The following is a 15,168-nucleotide window of genomic DNA, read 5'->3' as shown; positions in this document are numbered from 1 at the left end:
AAGGTTTTTGTGAAGTCCGGCGTAGCTAAGACTGGTGCTTGGCACATTGCCTCTTTAAGATGTTCAAAGGCCTTCATTGCTTCTGGAGTCCATGAAAATGCATCTTTCTTCAGTAATGTTGTTAGAGGTGCTGCTATTCTCCCATAATTCTTAACAAACTGCAATAATACCCTGTCAACCCGAAAAATCATCGCAGATGCTTTATGGATGTGAGGATTTTCCATTCCTTAATGGCTTTAATTTTGCTAGGGTCTACCTTAACACCTTCATGAGATACAATATGACCCAGATATTCCACCTCTTGTACTCCAAAGAAACATTTGGAGCTTTTTGCATATAATTGTTTCTCCTCCAATAGTTTGAGCACCCTGTCAATTCAATCCAATAATTCATCAATGACAGGAATGGGAAATTTATCTTTAATAGTGAGCTTGTTGAGCTCCCTATAATCCGGACACATGTGCCATGATCCATCCTTCTTGTGCACCAGTACTACTAGAGCAGAGAAAGAAATTTGACTAGGTTGAATTATACCAGCCTCTAGCATTTCTGCAACCATACGTTCAATTTCACTCTTTTGAGCATAAGGATATCTATAAGACCTGATGTTTGGAGGAACACTTCCTGGAATCAAATGAATAGCATGATCATGATCACGAATAGGTGGGAGGCCTTTGGGAGTCTCAAATACCTTGGAATGATTGTCCAAGACTTTTTCGAGATCTGGAGAAATAGACGATTTCTATGTGGGAACCTCTAGCTAACATAATTGTGCAATTACGTCTCGTTGTTCTTTCTTTACAATCTTTGTCATTCTGTTAGAGCTTATTATCTTTCCCGGTTTCCCTGCGATACCCCTTGATTCAACTTCGTTTCCATCCGAAAAAAAAAAAAAGTTCATGAAAAGTTCTTGAAAATTAAAAACTATCGTACCCAAAGATTGGAGCCATTGGACTCCTAGTACAACATCAGCACCACCCATTGGAATGGAAAGCATTGGGCTATTCAATACATATCTCCCATGGATAGCTTGATATTATGGCAGTTTCCAAAGCAATTTATGGTTCCTCCACTTACAACCATCACTTGACACTTTGGTGCTGGATACAGGAAGCAATTCAATTCCTTGGCTATCTTAGAATGAATAAAATTATGGGTACTGCCCAAATCAATCAACAATATTACCTTTTTCTTCTTTATATGTCCTTCTATCTTGATTTTTTGAGTGGTAATTCCAGCCAATGCATTACAAGATATGGTCGAATTCATTTCTTCTTTCTCTAGGGTTTATTCTTGGTGTATATCCTCTTCTTTTGATGTTTCTTGTTCATTTTCTTCCTCCTTTTCACAATCTATGTCAAATAATTTCTTATCAGCAAACTTATGACCTTTAATGTATTTGTTATCACAACTGTAACAAAGCCCTTTTGCTCTTTTTTCTTCCAATTGTTGTGGTGTCAACCTTGTAGGTTGTGGAAGGCTAGGGGCAACAACACTTCCATCTTTATAGTTGTGAGTGGTAGGCTTCCTTGTTGCCATAATTTTGCTTTCCATTTTTCTTTCCAACCTGAATGCCTTCTCCAATGAATCAGGTTCCCAAAGGCGAACCTCATGTTGGATTTTATCGTTTAAAGTCCCTATGAACACATCAATCATATGCTCCTCTAGAATATCTTTTACCTTTATATTAAATTTTTGGAATTCCTTGATATGCTCCATCATTGAACCCTTTTGTTTGAGATTTATCAATTAATGATAATTATGCTTCACTATGCCCTTTGAATTCCTTCAAACTAATTTTTCAAACCAAACTTATGCAAAATTTTTAAAAAACTACACCTTTTTTCACTTTGTAGGAGCTCGATATTGAATTTGTTGTATCTCTGTAATTTCAGATCTCCAAGGTCTGAAATTTCGTCCTACGGTAGCCTCTGAGTCCTCTTTCCAACCCCGCAAGTCTGATCAAGATTGGATTCTCCAAGGAAGAGTTATGTCAAATCTCCCACAATGACTGGATTATAGACTGGTTCAGTAGAGCGAACTTGTACGACATGCCATGTGTCACTATTTCGACCTTTGGACCTGTAACAGATACACAGAAAACTACAGGTTGTCCTCTTTCTGTAACTTTTTACGAAATTTCAATCTGATTCTCAGAGAGAAAGTTATGACGATTTTCCCCAGGTCACTTGTTTGAGATATAATTCGGGAGCCTGTAAAAACCCTAACTTCCTTGGATCATATCTCCGAAAATATAGCGAGACAAGATCTGAAATTCGTACCCGAGGTTCATCAAGATTTTGGCTCAAATGGGTTTTAATTTTAACTTCTAAAACGTCGTAGAAAAAAAGTTATAGCGAAAATGCCACGATGACCTATTTGAAGCAGCGAAACCCTAGAATCCAAAGCTCTGATACCAATTGTTATGCAACCAGCTCACAAAATAGAAGAAAAGATAGAGCAACGACTTCAAAATCAGCCTCTTCGAGGGGGCAACCTCCTTTACATTACACAAATGAACAATTCTTGGATGATACAAATGACAAAACCTCATTTCTATATATAGTAGTCTAAGGGGTCACAATATAATCAAAGACGACATAACAATAATAATATAAAGGCACAACAATAACAATAGTGGGCTTCTATGGGGCACAATAATAACAATATGGGGACAAAAGGGGTACAGCAATAACAATAAGGGCTACAATGACAATAGTAATGGGAGAATCACTAGTATTATAGGGACCTAACAGACTTTTGACACAACCCTAAAATCTTTCAATGGAGGCTTGACCTAGAAACAAAATCCATAGGGCATGAAACCCATGCTCATAAAATAAGTTCTTCTTTTAGAATAATTTTTCTTTTCTTTCTTTTGACAAATACATTGCATCATAACTCAAACACAATTATGAACACTGATACTTGTTACATTTCTCAACACACGGGAGTTGTTTGACAACCTGAGAAAGTGGGACTCATAGTTGCACGTGTAGTTCGGTGTTGATACCAAACATATAGTGAAGGGATTTGGAATAGTGATATTCCAATTTGAGTCAATGTTTTAAAAACCGGAACCGGTGATCGGACCAGTCCACCTAATGAACCAGAACTGGTCGAACCGAGATTGGTCAGGTCTAAACGAACCGGTTTAAAAAAATACATTAAATAATTAATTTTTAATGAAAAAAAAAAAACTATTTTTAAGATTTAAACCATAATTCCAAGCCAATAGAAACAAAATATGCAAGGTTTGCTCATCTATATACCATGTAAAGGTGAATATATCAAAATGGCATAGAGTGCAATACATATCCTCAACAAAATGCATAATCAATGAGGCTCTAAATGGCCTCTAGAGTCCAAAAACAATTCTCTAACTATGGGGTCACTGAACTACTACAAGTCTACATATCAGTGATCAACAACATGATCACTCCTCATCATGATCAAACTCATCACCACTACTAGACAAGAGATCATCAACATAAGCTACATAAATAATATGCCTCTGAGTTTGAGGACTCCTAAAACTCCTCTACAACTTTAGTAGTAGTAGCAAAAATAGACATCAAAACTACAAATCACTGATCAACATGGTCACTCATGAAACTCATCATTGATTCAACACTACTAGAAATACATAAACATCATCAACAAGAGATACATGAACATCATCTAGCTCAAAGTATTCAGACTTGGATTGCTCAACCTTATAACATGATAGAAATTAAAAAGGTTTAGCATGCCTAACCAATTATTTTGGTTTGAGTGAAGGGTTCATCTCCTCAACCTTATAATGTGGTAGAAAAAGATTATCATGCCTAACCAGTTGTTTTCCTTTGAGTGAAGGGTGCATTCTTGTTAAGGCCATGGTAGAGGAGTTCAACAATCAATACCACCAACATCAACAAAGTTCAACAATCAATGCCACCATGATCAAGGTTCTTAAAGGGCTTCATGCTCTTGATCAAATGCCAATCTCATACCCTCACACATGATAGAATCAAATGGAAACATTGCAAACCCCTAAACCATGAAATCCTGAAAACCATTAAGTCTGCTAAATTTTGAGTGAAATCTAAAATTCTAGTTTCTCCATATGAAATCCAATGAGGTTGAAACCACTCTCAAACATCCCGAGTCATTTCATGGTAATGTTAAAAATTTAAGCAAAAGGATGAAAACGAAAATTAAAGGAAATGTCACTTACCATTAATTTCCAACATTGTTAGGGTTGAGATGTGTCAGGAGACTGAGAGGGTAGGCATGTTTTTCTTGGAGAGACTATTTTTGGAGGAAAACAACCCCAAAATTCCCTCAAACCAACGTCAAAACTCACAAAAATGCATTTTGTGGGGGTTATAGTTAACCTGGAAGTAAACCAGCCGATTTGACCACAAACCGACCGGTTAGGACCGGTTAGGGAAAAAAAAGGTGAAATGAGGAGGTAAACCAGGTTTTCAAGCCGGTTTGACCCAATGGGCTTGCTAACTGGCCGGTTTGACCAGTTACCAGTTCAGACCGACCAGTTTTTAAAACTCTGGTTTGATTCAAGTGGTGTTGGACGTGAAGGACGTGCTTTGGGTGTTGAAACTCAGAAGAAGTTTTCTCTCAGTTCTATGATAGAGACGAAGGGGTTTTTTGTACCATTCTAGAATGGACAATCACTAATCAGACCCATGGGATCTAGCTCATACGATGGCCACATCATTGGACTTAGAGAGGGAAACTTGTATAGGCTACAGGTCCGGCGTATTTGAGCCATGGCAAGAAGCATAACATTGACAAAGAACAAGGAGCAGGAAGCTCCAAATGTTCAACAATTCAGAGGGAGTCAACCTTCACGTTCAAGTGGGAAGGACTAGTCTTTCCTTCCAAGTCATCAAGAAGGTCTCGTGGTGTGAGATGATTTTTCAAGATGTTCAAAAGCAGAAGACTCCTAGGAACAAGTCCAAAGGGAGCAATTCTTTGACGATGATTACAAACCAAGTGGCAAGGAAGGCTTCCAGTTAAAGGGAGCAGCCATGGTAGCGAATGCAATTCCAAGATTGCAGTCAGCTCCAGGTGGCAGAAGTACCTCCCTTGCTATGAGGGAGTGTTGATGTTTGTAGCTTAGGAAAGTACTTTTGCACAAGCCTAAGTGCCTAGGTGTGCAAAAATCACCCAAAGTCTCCTTAAGAGACTCAAGTATTAAGTAACTTGCTCTTGTAACTTCGTCTAACTTAGGAAAAGCACATAATCAATTAAGTTGGCTATTGAGCCAACAAAACATAGGAAAAGTAAAGTATATAATTTACTGACCATGTTTTAATCTCAACCATTGATTTCAAGTGAGGCAAGATCTAATCTCAGCTATCCATCACTTTGGAGATTAGGTTCAGAAAATTAGTTCAATAAGAAGTTATAAAAGCAAGGTTAAGGAGAAAAGAAAGGCACGCAGACTTCGGCACAAGCCATTAAGAAAGAGATTTTCTCAAGTGAGTAGTGAGATACTCGAGTGTGTCCAGTCCAAATAACATGTAGGGGTGCAGCATAGGAGATCTAGATCAGCCAAGCAGATCAAAAACAAATTTAGGGCTTGATCAGTTGGATCAGTTCCAGAGTATCTTGTAAATGTATTTTCCTCAGTTGGGTCATTATACCAAGACAGGGGCCCAACTAGGTTCAGTGTACTAATTTAATGAAGAAATGTTCATTGAACAAAATTTATATGTGTCACATGTGATTTAAATTGGTAGTGTTATTGTACTCCCGCTCAAGAATCATGTTATAAACCTGGTTTTTCTTTTATTCAATAATATGATAGATCTTCTAGGTATTAATTGCCAGGTGCTAGGTTAAGAATTCAACAAAATTATCTTATCTTAACTGCAGATATAAAGCATTAGAAACTAGTAACTACATAGAAATAACTGATCATTTCCTGCATTTTGTAAGTGCCAAGCAGCAGTGATTACAGGAATGAGTACTCACTACATGTACTTTTATAAAGCCATCAATACGGTTTTTCAATAATTGCATTCAAATTTTGTAGATACTAATTTCATTTTTGCAGGCTCGGAAAGACAATAGATTGTAATTTTGGTAAAGGAAATTCTTTTTGTAAAACCGTACACATATATCCAAATGTTATATAGAGAATTATGAGATGAACATGACTAAACAGTTGAACAATTCAATGCTGAAATCACAGATGCCATGTTGTTTTGAATGTAGCTGTTTCTTACTCATTGTTTCTTAGATATGCCTGCCTTCCACAATCAAGTTTATATCATTGCACCAATTATTTAGAGTCGCGGAAGACTTATTACAATGTTTTTGAAGCATAGATAGAAAACTAAAAATCAGCATAAGAATGAAATACTGTTGCATCAAAATCAACAAAGAATAGAAAGAATTCTCCTTACCAAGTCTTCCCAAAACCTGCCTGAGACAGCCTTATTCAGCCGAATTATCCACTTCCCACCATTACGATTTCCTGGGTCCTGATCCCAAAAATTAAAAAACACATTTCCTCTTTCAATTAGATCAACCGAAAGAAGCTTTTTTTCTAGAATCTACCCAAAACAGCCATACAACTATCTAGCCATCTACACACACACCAGGTTAAAAAAACTGGAGCATAGTTATTTCTTCAAAAAAAAACAATATGAACTAACTCATACAATTGAACAACATACCAAATACTTCTTCATAGTTAATATTCAATTGACACTTTAAAATAATGGAAAATACCTCCCATAAAGGTCGAAGACCCTCTTTGAAAAGGTGCAAATTTGTTGGGTTTGGCATAGAAGAAACCCGAGCAAAATGGCAATAGCAAACCCAAAAGCCTTCCACCTGAGATTTTTTAAAAATATCCAGCTTTAGAGAACAATTTTGGCTTATATTTATGCAAACAAGATCCAAAAAAAGCAACCAGAAACATCTTATTATCTACACAGGAAAAATCACATCATACTTACAGTGCTGAACTCCACAATTTTTTTCATGTTTTCCTCATATGATGCTTGTGATCTAACTCCAGGTTGTCGACGAAGGTACCAGAAAACAAATCGGTGCTGAAGTATACCATAAAGGCATCAGTCAGGTAAATTCCATGTTTCATTTGACAAAGTCCAAGCAAAATGAGCAAAGATGATGAAAAGTGTGTTTTCATTCTCCCATTCCTGAATTGATTTTCTATCAATTATTTCTAAGCTGCCAAGGGACAGAAAGGTTCAACTCACCTTCTTTCTATCTACTGTCAATACATTACTTAAATGGTGACTAAAATTAGGGAGAAGAGGAAATTCTGCATTGAAATTAAGTTTTAGCTCAGAAATACATCTTTGGAAAAAGACTTCTAAAATAATTACCCCCGGAGGCTTCAAGTATTTGTGAAGTAAAGAAAGCAAGCCAATAACACCCCTTACATTACTGTATGAGAATACTTGAGCAATTTAATTGTCATTAATAACACCACCTTACATTAATGTATGAGAATACTGAAGCGATTGAATCGTCTTAATTATCTTTATTTTCATTAACTTAAGTTAAAGGAGGAACCCCATTCTAAGAGGTTTGGTGGTGAAATCAGACCCGTCGCAACTTACATGGAGAAGATAGAATTTGAATGTATTTTCATCTTGGTAGCATTTCCAGGATTCAGCATAACTGCAAATTAGAACCCTCTAAACCCCAACTTCATATTCAAGCCGGATGGACTAATTAAACCTAAGTTGCAGAAAACCCCAAGTATGGCCATGTCCCAGTACCCAAAATGCTGAAATGGGTACAAAATGCCATATGGTATGTCCAACGATGTTTCCAAGGCATTTCAGCCATTTACAGTGATGTTTTGAGCTTTCTAGGCCACATAAGTGCCCGAAAGGGGCGTTGAACTCATAGGAAAATATCACCCTGTCCTTGCCAATGACCCTCAAGACAAAACAGAGATAGGGGATTGAGCTTTGAGGAGTTTGTCACCTTCGTAATTAATGGTAAATATTAAATTCTTAAAGTAAAGTTGACATTCTCCTTTATATTTGAAAAGGTAAGATAACGGAGAATGTCAACTTTTACTTAAATTTTCAACATTGCATTAATTATTTCAAGATGTATGAGCGGTTCCAACCTCATCTGATTTCATTAGGAGAAAGTAAAATTTCATATCCATTCAGAATTCAGCAGACTTAACAGTTTTCAGGATTTCAGTGGTGGCAGGATTGTGATTTCCAACTTTCCACTGGATTCTATCATGTATGGGGGTGCAGGATTGGCATCAGTCAAGGCCACCATGCTATGGGACTTTACATCATGTAATCAATCATATAGCAGAGTTAATAGAGCCATGGGTCTCCTTGCAAACTGACATTTATGCATATCATTGTTATATTCTTGCAAGATAATGTGTTATTTAAAAAAAAATACATATATCTATATTTTTTTTTATCTTTTTCATATACTGTGTTCCCCACATACCCGTTTTTTATTGGGGGAGGGGGTGGGGAGCGTGGTGTGGTGCGATCAAGTGTTCCCATTTCAGAAATTTGTACACATTTCATGCATTTTTTAATAAAACCCAATAAACCCTTGAAAACAACTTCAGTTGGATAAACTTGGGGCATTTAACCAACAAGAGGCAGATAACTCAAGTATTGGATCTTCAGGGACCACCCCTTAAGATGGCTGTATGGCTTTAGATGGATGGACTTGGAGCCACTTAACCCACAAGAGGTGGATGAGTCAGGCATTGGACCTCCATGGGCAACCCCTCAAGATGGGAGCACAGTATATGCAGAAGCTAATTCCATAAGACACTCAACCTATGTTGATCTTCATGAGTTATGACTAGTGACATAGTATGTACTCATTAGATTGTAATTTGATGATTGTTGCACTCTAGCAGCCATAGAGCTTCAATGCTTATGTATTCTCAAAACTTTGATTTTATGTATCTTGATCTAATTTTCCCTATTTATATATCACTTGCAATATAAAGCAACAAATTTGCATATTTGTTTATAATTGTTTGTATTTACATTGATATACATGGACACACACTTGAGTATAAAATGCATTTTCCAATCAAGGGAGTCACTTCTCTAGTTGCCTCTGAGTCAAAAGCCAAGTCTCAGTCAAGTTGCTGCCTAAAAACTTTGCTACTTATTTTTGCTTTTTGTTTGTTCATTTTTCTAGTAATTCATTTCTAAGTTGATAGACATTAAATGTGCACGTGTTATTGAGAAAAAGGGTACTGAGGAAGTGTTTCCTAGTGCTTTTTTCCTTTGGCCTAGGAAAACACATGAGACACCTTTTTTAGTGAGTGACTTTATGAGTTATTAAAGTCATGTGACTTTAGTCACTTTATGTGGTTCAAAAGTACAAAGTACTTTATTATATTAAAGTCACTTTATGTTTTTAAAGTGACTTTATGAGAAAAAGTACATGGTACTTTATATTATTAAAGTTACTTTATGTTTATAAAGTGACTTTATGTGGAAAAAGGTACAAGATACAAAAACAACATTAAAGTGACTAGGGAGGCTCTTAATGAAGGGGGAGACATAAAAAGGGGGTCAATGGGAGATTAGATCTCCACCCTTGATCAAGGAGAGCTGAGATCTAATCTCAGCCATTGATCATAGGGTTAGGGCTTCACTTCATTATGAGAGACTAAAAAGAGAAAAGGCAAACGAGCTCATTCATTCTTCAAGTGTAGAGTTGGAGAAGGAGAAGAAGAGAAGAGGAGGCTGAGATGGCTTCAAGGAAATGCTGAGATAGCTTTTACAAAAGGAGGCTCTCATATTCTTCATATGTATTTATTGAAGAAATGAAGAGAGGAGGAAGAGAAACTCTGCCAGTGGCATGTTTTCTGATAGCAGTGATTGTTGGACAGTGCATAGATTTCAAGGACAATGGCACTATTTCCTAGACAGCAACAGGGAGAGATAAGTACCCTGTGTTTGTAATTAATGCTGTAATAAATTCTCTGTGAAAAGAAAAAAAAATCATCTTCTAGACTGGCTTTCCCCTTGTGGATTTTTCCAGGGTCAGAAATTGACCAAAAACAAGTGTTTGTTTGTGTGCATGCTTGTGTGAAATTTATTTTATCAGCTGAAAGTTAAGCTTGAAACGAGACATGTTTCAAGTTGTTGGACATGCGGGGGTCAAAACAGAGTTAGAAAAAATGAGTTTCCCTCTCTTTTATTCACTTTCGGCCATAGGAAAATGCTCTAACATTTTGTAGATGAAGGAGAAAAATCGGATTTCAAAGGATTTCAAGAGATTTGAAGCCATTTTAACTTCCTAGATTTGTCATTTTTGCAACATTTTTCTTCCTTAATAATGTTATACCATAGAAATCATGGCTCAATCATCACACATTGTCAGTAAAGGTTAAAGGAAAGGGAAAAGTGTTATTGTTGCCCACCTTCTCCAAGTCCATTTATCACTAATACTGTTCCATCTGATGCAATCAGAGTTGCCAATGCTGCAAATAACTTCATGGGTTGCTATAGCAAGACAATAAGCTCTTTAAAGAAAATATTTGTTATATTTGGTATCTAACCTATTTTGTATTTGCCATTGGTACTCCCACCTATAATGTCACTCTCTAGGCAATAGATTTTGATTTTGATGACATCAAATGACTCAATGAGAAAATTGTAGTTTATAGTTCTACTTTTAAACCTCTATTTTCTGTGTATACTCTAACTTCTCGTGTGTTTGAAGTAATAACTAGTTGTATCAATTGTTGTAGATTTTCTAAATAAATATATGTATATTCCCCGTGTCATGTTTCAGGGGTTGATGTGTCTTGTGTTGGACACTTGTGTAACCAACCACATGTCACACATGTCTCTTGTCCTACTGTCAAGTGACTTGGGTCACAAAACATTGAATTTTGGAATATCATATCTCTTCCACTTTTGCAAATGATATATGAATGTTTATAACTTTATAATTATGGTAGATGGCTTTTTGAAACATGTCATATGATGATATTTGACATCTAGATGTTAAAAAATGAAGATTTTCGTTATCCCAATGAAGTAGCTACCCCCGTGCGTATTGTATGTCCATTTGTTCCTATTATTGGCATAATATTGAAAACACCTACCCTTGTTATTACTAATTCATTGGAGATTCTTGGGGATTTCTAGATATATGAATCAAATAAATTGACCCAAGTTGTTACTAAAATTTCTATTTTTTGAATTTTGTATATGCACACACTCAACTTATAAATTTATATTCATATAAAAACATATATTGTTGCATCTTCAGATTGCTACCACATCCACTCCCCTGATCCTTTGGTGATTTCAATATGTACCCATGAATCATGTAACCTTGCATGCTATTATACATTGGAAATCATCAAGTTATTAGACAACAACTTGACTCGGAGTTGACTTTTGACTCAGAGGCAATTAGACAACAACTTGACTCATAAATTCACCCACTAAAAAAGGTCTCATGTGTTTTCCTAGGCCAAAGGGAAAAAGCACTAGGAAACACTGCCTTGGTACCATTTTTCTCAACACTCCCTCTTACTGAGGAAGGTGTTTCTCACCACTCCAAAAACCAGTGATCCTCTCGATCCCTGTGCACCTCCTGAAGATCTTGATACCTATGGTGTGCTCCCCTGCTCAAGAGCCTGCTGCTCTACATCACTAGTGGCTAGACTCACCACTAAAGCAAACTCTGTATCAAACTTGGTGGAAAACTCATCCACCTCGGCTGATGCTGCAACACCCTTCTTCTCCTTCTTGTTAGGACACTGAAAGGCATAGTGACCCTTTTCTTACACGCAAAGCATCTCACTTTGCTCATGTCCTTCTCAAACTCTTGTTCTCCCTTCTGCTACTTGGCCCCACTAGAGGACCCCTTCTTGGCCTTCTTCTTGCCCTTAGTTGCAAGGGCTACATTCTCCTCCTCATCTACCCCACCATGTTCGTTGCCACTCTTGCATTTCTCTTAGTCTCCTCCTGGATGAAATCATCCCACATCCTGCTCCAATCAGGAAAGTGCTCTCTGGCAACAATGCCATCTATGAATCCATCCCACTGCTTGGGAAAACCATCCAATGTCGTCCTAACCAACTGGTCCTTAGGGATAATCTCTCCCACTGTAGCCAACTCATTTCTCACCTATGTGATCTTGGTGAGGTATGAGATCACTGTGTCAGTCTTGGTCATCTTGGTGTTTTTCAGTTTCTCACGCAACACCATCTTCATGTTCTCATTGTTGCTCTGGTAAAGTTTTATCAGGGAATCCCACATCTCATAGGCATATCTCTTCCCTGATACATGAGGTATAATGTGGTCTTTGATTGCATCTAGAAGGATCCTCTTAGCCTTCACATTCCGCTTGTTGAAGTCTGCCAACTGAACTAGATCAATGGGAGGTTGTATTGCACTCTCTACAATATCCCATACCTAAATTTTCTTAAGAGTAAGACTATCCTCTCCTTCCATGGGCTAAAATTTTCAGCCCCGCTCAACCTATCTTCCACCCTCAAACCAGTAGCCATTTGATCCTCTCAACCAAAGTTGCTTCTAAATCACTGAAAAAGAACAAATAACCTCCCTCTCAACCACAAATCTCTAGTATATGAGGTTGTTTTATGCTTGTTGTTCACTGTTTATCAGCTGAAGGTTTCATTGGCAGCTATGATACCATGTAGAAAAATTCTTAGGGCCCTGTAGCCCCTCCGGTTTTAGTTTGTTTTGCACATCATTGTTTAATGCCCACAACCCATTTCACTGTAGCTAATATATAAACATGAATATGCATTCAAATAAAAACATTGCTAGGCTACCTCTGATCTTTGACTTTAAAATTTTATTCTCATTAGCAGAAGGAACAGGCAGAGGGCCACACAATCATAATGAATCAATGCAAGTTTTCTATGTGCTTTGGAAGTAGAATCATGAATTTGCTATGCTTTCCTAGGATACAAGCATCACATTGCTTCAGTTTCCTTGGAATAGTTGACAAACCAGAAACACCATTTATTTTCAACAAACGAAGACTGTCATAATTAAAATGTCCAAATCTTGCATGCCATAGAAGACTGGATGGCAATGTACCTTCATTGTACTAAGAACTGTATGCAGACTTTTGTGCACAAGCAAATGTTCCTTGCAGCTTCAATTGTCTTTCCTCCTTTATTCTAGTCATGACAATGGTGTTGTCTAATGCTTTTGTTATCTCAACTTTGCCATCAAACATATGAATGGAGTGTCCTTGTTGGCAAATGTGAACAAGGGACAGCAGGTTTCTCTGCATTTTTGGAAGGTAGAGTACATCATGCAGAAGAAGTCAAGAAGTCTAGGCAATTTAAGCCTAATGATGCCAAGTCTAGATGGCTTTGTCTACAAATTAAATCGCTCCATCTACATTATCACTGAAGTCTTCAAAAAAGTCATTCTGACAGGTCATATGGCAGGTTGCACATGTATCAAGCAGTCATGCATCTTTCCAAGAAGCAAATAAAGTATGAAACAAATCTTCAATTAATCCAATATTGCCATGGGCAACAATATAATGAGCAGATTCAGGTGCCTTAAATTTCACTTGATTTGGTGGTTTACCTTTGTCTGCTTTGTGTTCTTGTTTGATTCTTTCCCAAGATATTTTGCATATGAATGCATCATGTCCATTCATATAACAACGAATACAATGGAGATCAGATCTTCCTCCTTGATGATCTCCCCCGCCCCACTGCTTCTATTGTTCTTCCCTCTTACATCCTCTTCTACCACCTCTTCCTCTAGAAGAATCATGTCACTAATTTTTCTCTTTATGCAAGGCATTGCTTCTTCAGGGTACTGAGAATTTGTCTTCCTCTTCCCAAAAGCTTTCTCTCATCTTGAAAACTTCTCCACAAGAGTGTCAAAAGTAATGTCCTTGAGGTGGTCACTAGCTTGTAAAGATTCAATATAGTGAGAATATGTAGGATAGAGGACCTTGACAAAAGCTATGAGAGGGGTGTCCATTTTAATTACAATGACGTCTACATCATGCAGAATAGCTCTAATCTCTGAGGCTAAGGCCAAGGGGTCATTGTCCTTCAACTCCAAGTTGAAGAGATTAATCATCAACTGAACTACTTCCAATTCTGAGTGTGAGTCATATAAATCTTTTTTCTGTAATGTATCATAAGTATTTGTCATTGGAATACTATGACAACCCACCTCTTCACTTACAGAAGCAGCAATCAGCACATAAGCTTGGTTGTCCTTATTCTCCCAAATGGATAGCTATTTATCCGATGTGGGCTTGGCAGGCGCATTATCACCTTCTCCTTCACAGACACGTTTCCATAAGTCATTGAAGGTAAGGGTGTGCCTAATCTTTCTAGACCATTCATGGTAGTTCTCCTTGCCAATGAGTACTACTCCAACGATGGAGATCAGGGAATGCATCGTCAATCTAGGGCTTATTCTCTGAGTTGAGGCCTAGATAACTAGATCCCTTATGCAAATAACTGGTGATGAAAGTGGAACTTATAATATGGAAAAATCAACCTTGGATATTACACTATCTCTAACGAAAAATAATCCTTTTGCCCATGATCAATTTCAATAAAACAAGTAGATATAGAAATATACCCTAAAAGGGAAATGATATATGTTGCACGTTTAATATATTCTCTCAACTATTGGATTCTTATGATCCACTGCAAAATTTGAAGAATGCGAAGAGCATGCTATCAGAAATATAAAATCAAAATTCCTACAACTTTGTCCAAGATGGAGCTCGAAACATTCTATTGAATCCCAATAAAACATAAAAAATCATCAATTTGAAGCATCGGATATTTGTGTGTTCACATTGGGTTCACCACATTTTGAGCATCCACGACAAATCCGTGTGTATTTACACCAAGAACCATGACAAATGAAGAAAAAAAAACGTTGACATAGAAGAACAGTGGTCATAAGAAAATGGCAAGTAACGCAAGCTCCAAAACATAACAAGAGCGGCACAAAGACATTCATAGAAATGTCCCAAAAAATGATCATTCATACAATGGTGAGTGCAAAGAATGTGGATTAAGGTGTCGAAGAAAGGAAATGTGAGGACGCAGTCTCAGGCACGAGAAGTTCCTTTATATGACCGTCTAACTACAAAGACAAAAACGAAGGAGAGAGAGCACAGATCTATCAC

The 15,168-nt window shown here is 37.2% G+C and overlaps 1 protein-coding gene across 2 annotated transcripts in view; it reads right to left on the bottom strand.

The window, feature by feature from the left end:
- Positions 1-15,168, bottom strand: part of LOC149156915 (eukaryotic translation initiation factor NCBP-like) — a 112,950-nt gene that overhangs the window by 43,722 nt on the left and 54,060 nt on the right. For both annotated transcript variants that reach the window (XM_089438795.1, XM_089438794.1), the window contains exons 2-4: positions 6,972-7,067; positions 6,742-6,846; positions 6,414-6,491 (exon numbers count right to left, since the gene is read on the bottom strand). In XM_089438795.1, coding sequence (XP_089294921.1) covers positions 6,414-6,491; positions 6,742-6,846; positions 6,972-7,067 — 279 coding nt within the window. The remainder of the gene's footprint in view (positions 1-6,413; positions 6,492-6,741; positions 6,847-6,971; positions 7,068-15,168) is intronic.

The sequence above is a fragment of the Pinus tabuliformis genome, chromosome 9 (assembly GCF_031772625.1).
Source record: "Pinus tabuliformis cultivar Carrire ecotype Pingquan chromosome 9, CPIR1, whole genome shotgun sequence".
In the NCBI taxonomy this organism is placed as follows: Eukaryota; Viridiplantae; Streptophyta; class Pinopsida; order Pinales; family Pinaceae; genus Pinus; species Pinus tabuliformis.
Note: the sequence above shows the minus strand (reverse complement) of the source record. Positions and strands in the feature narration are given on the sequence as shown.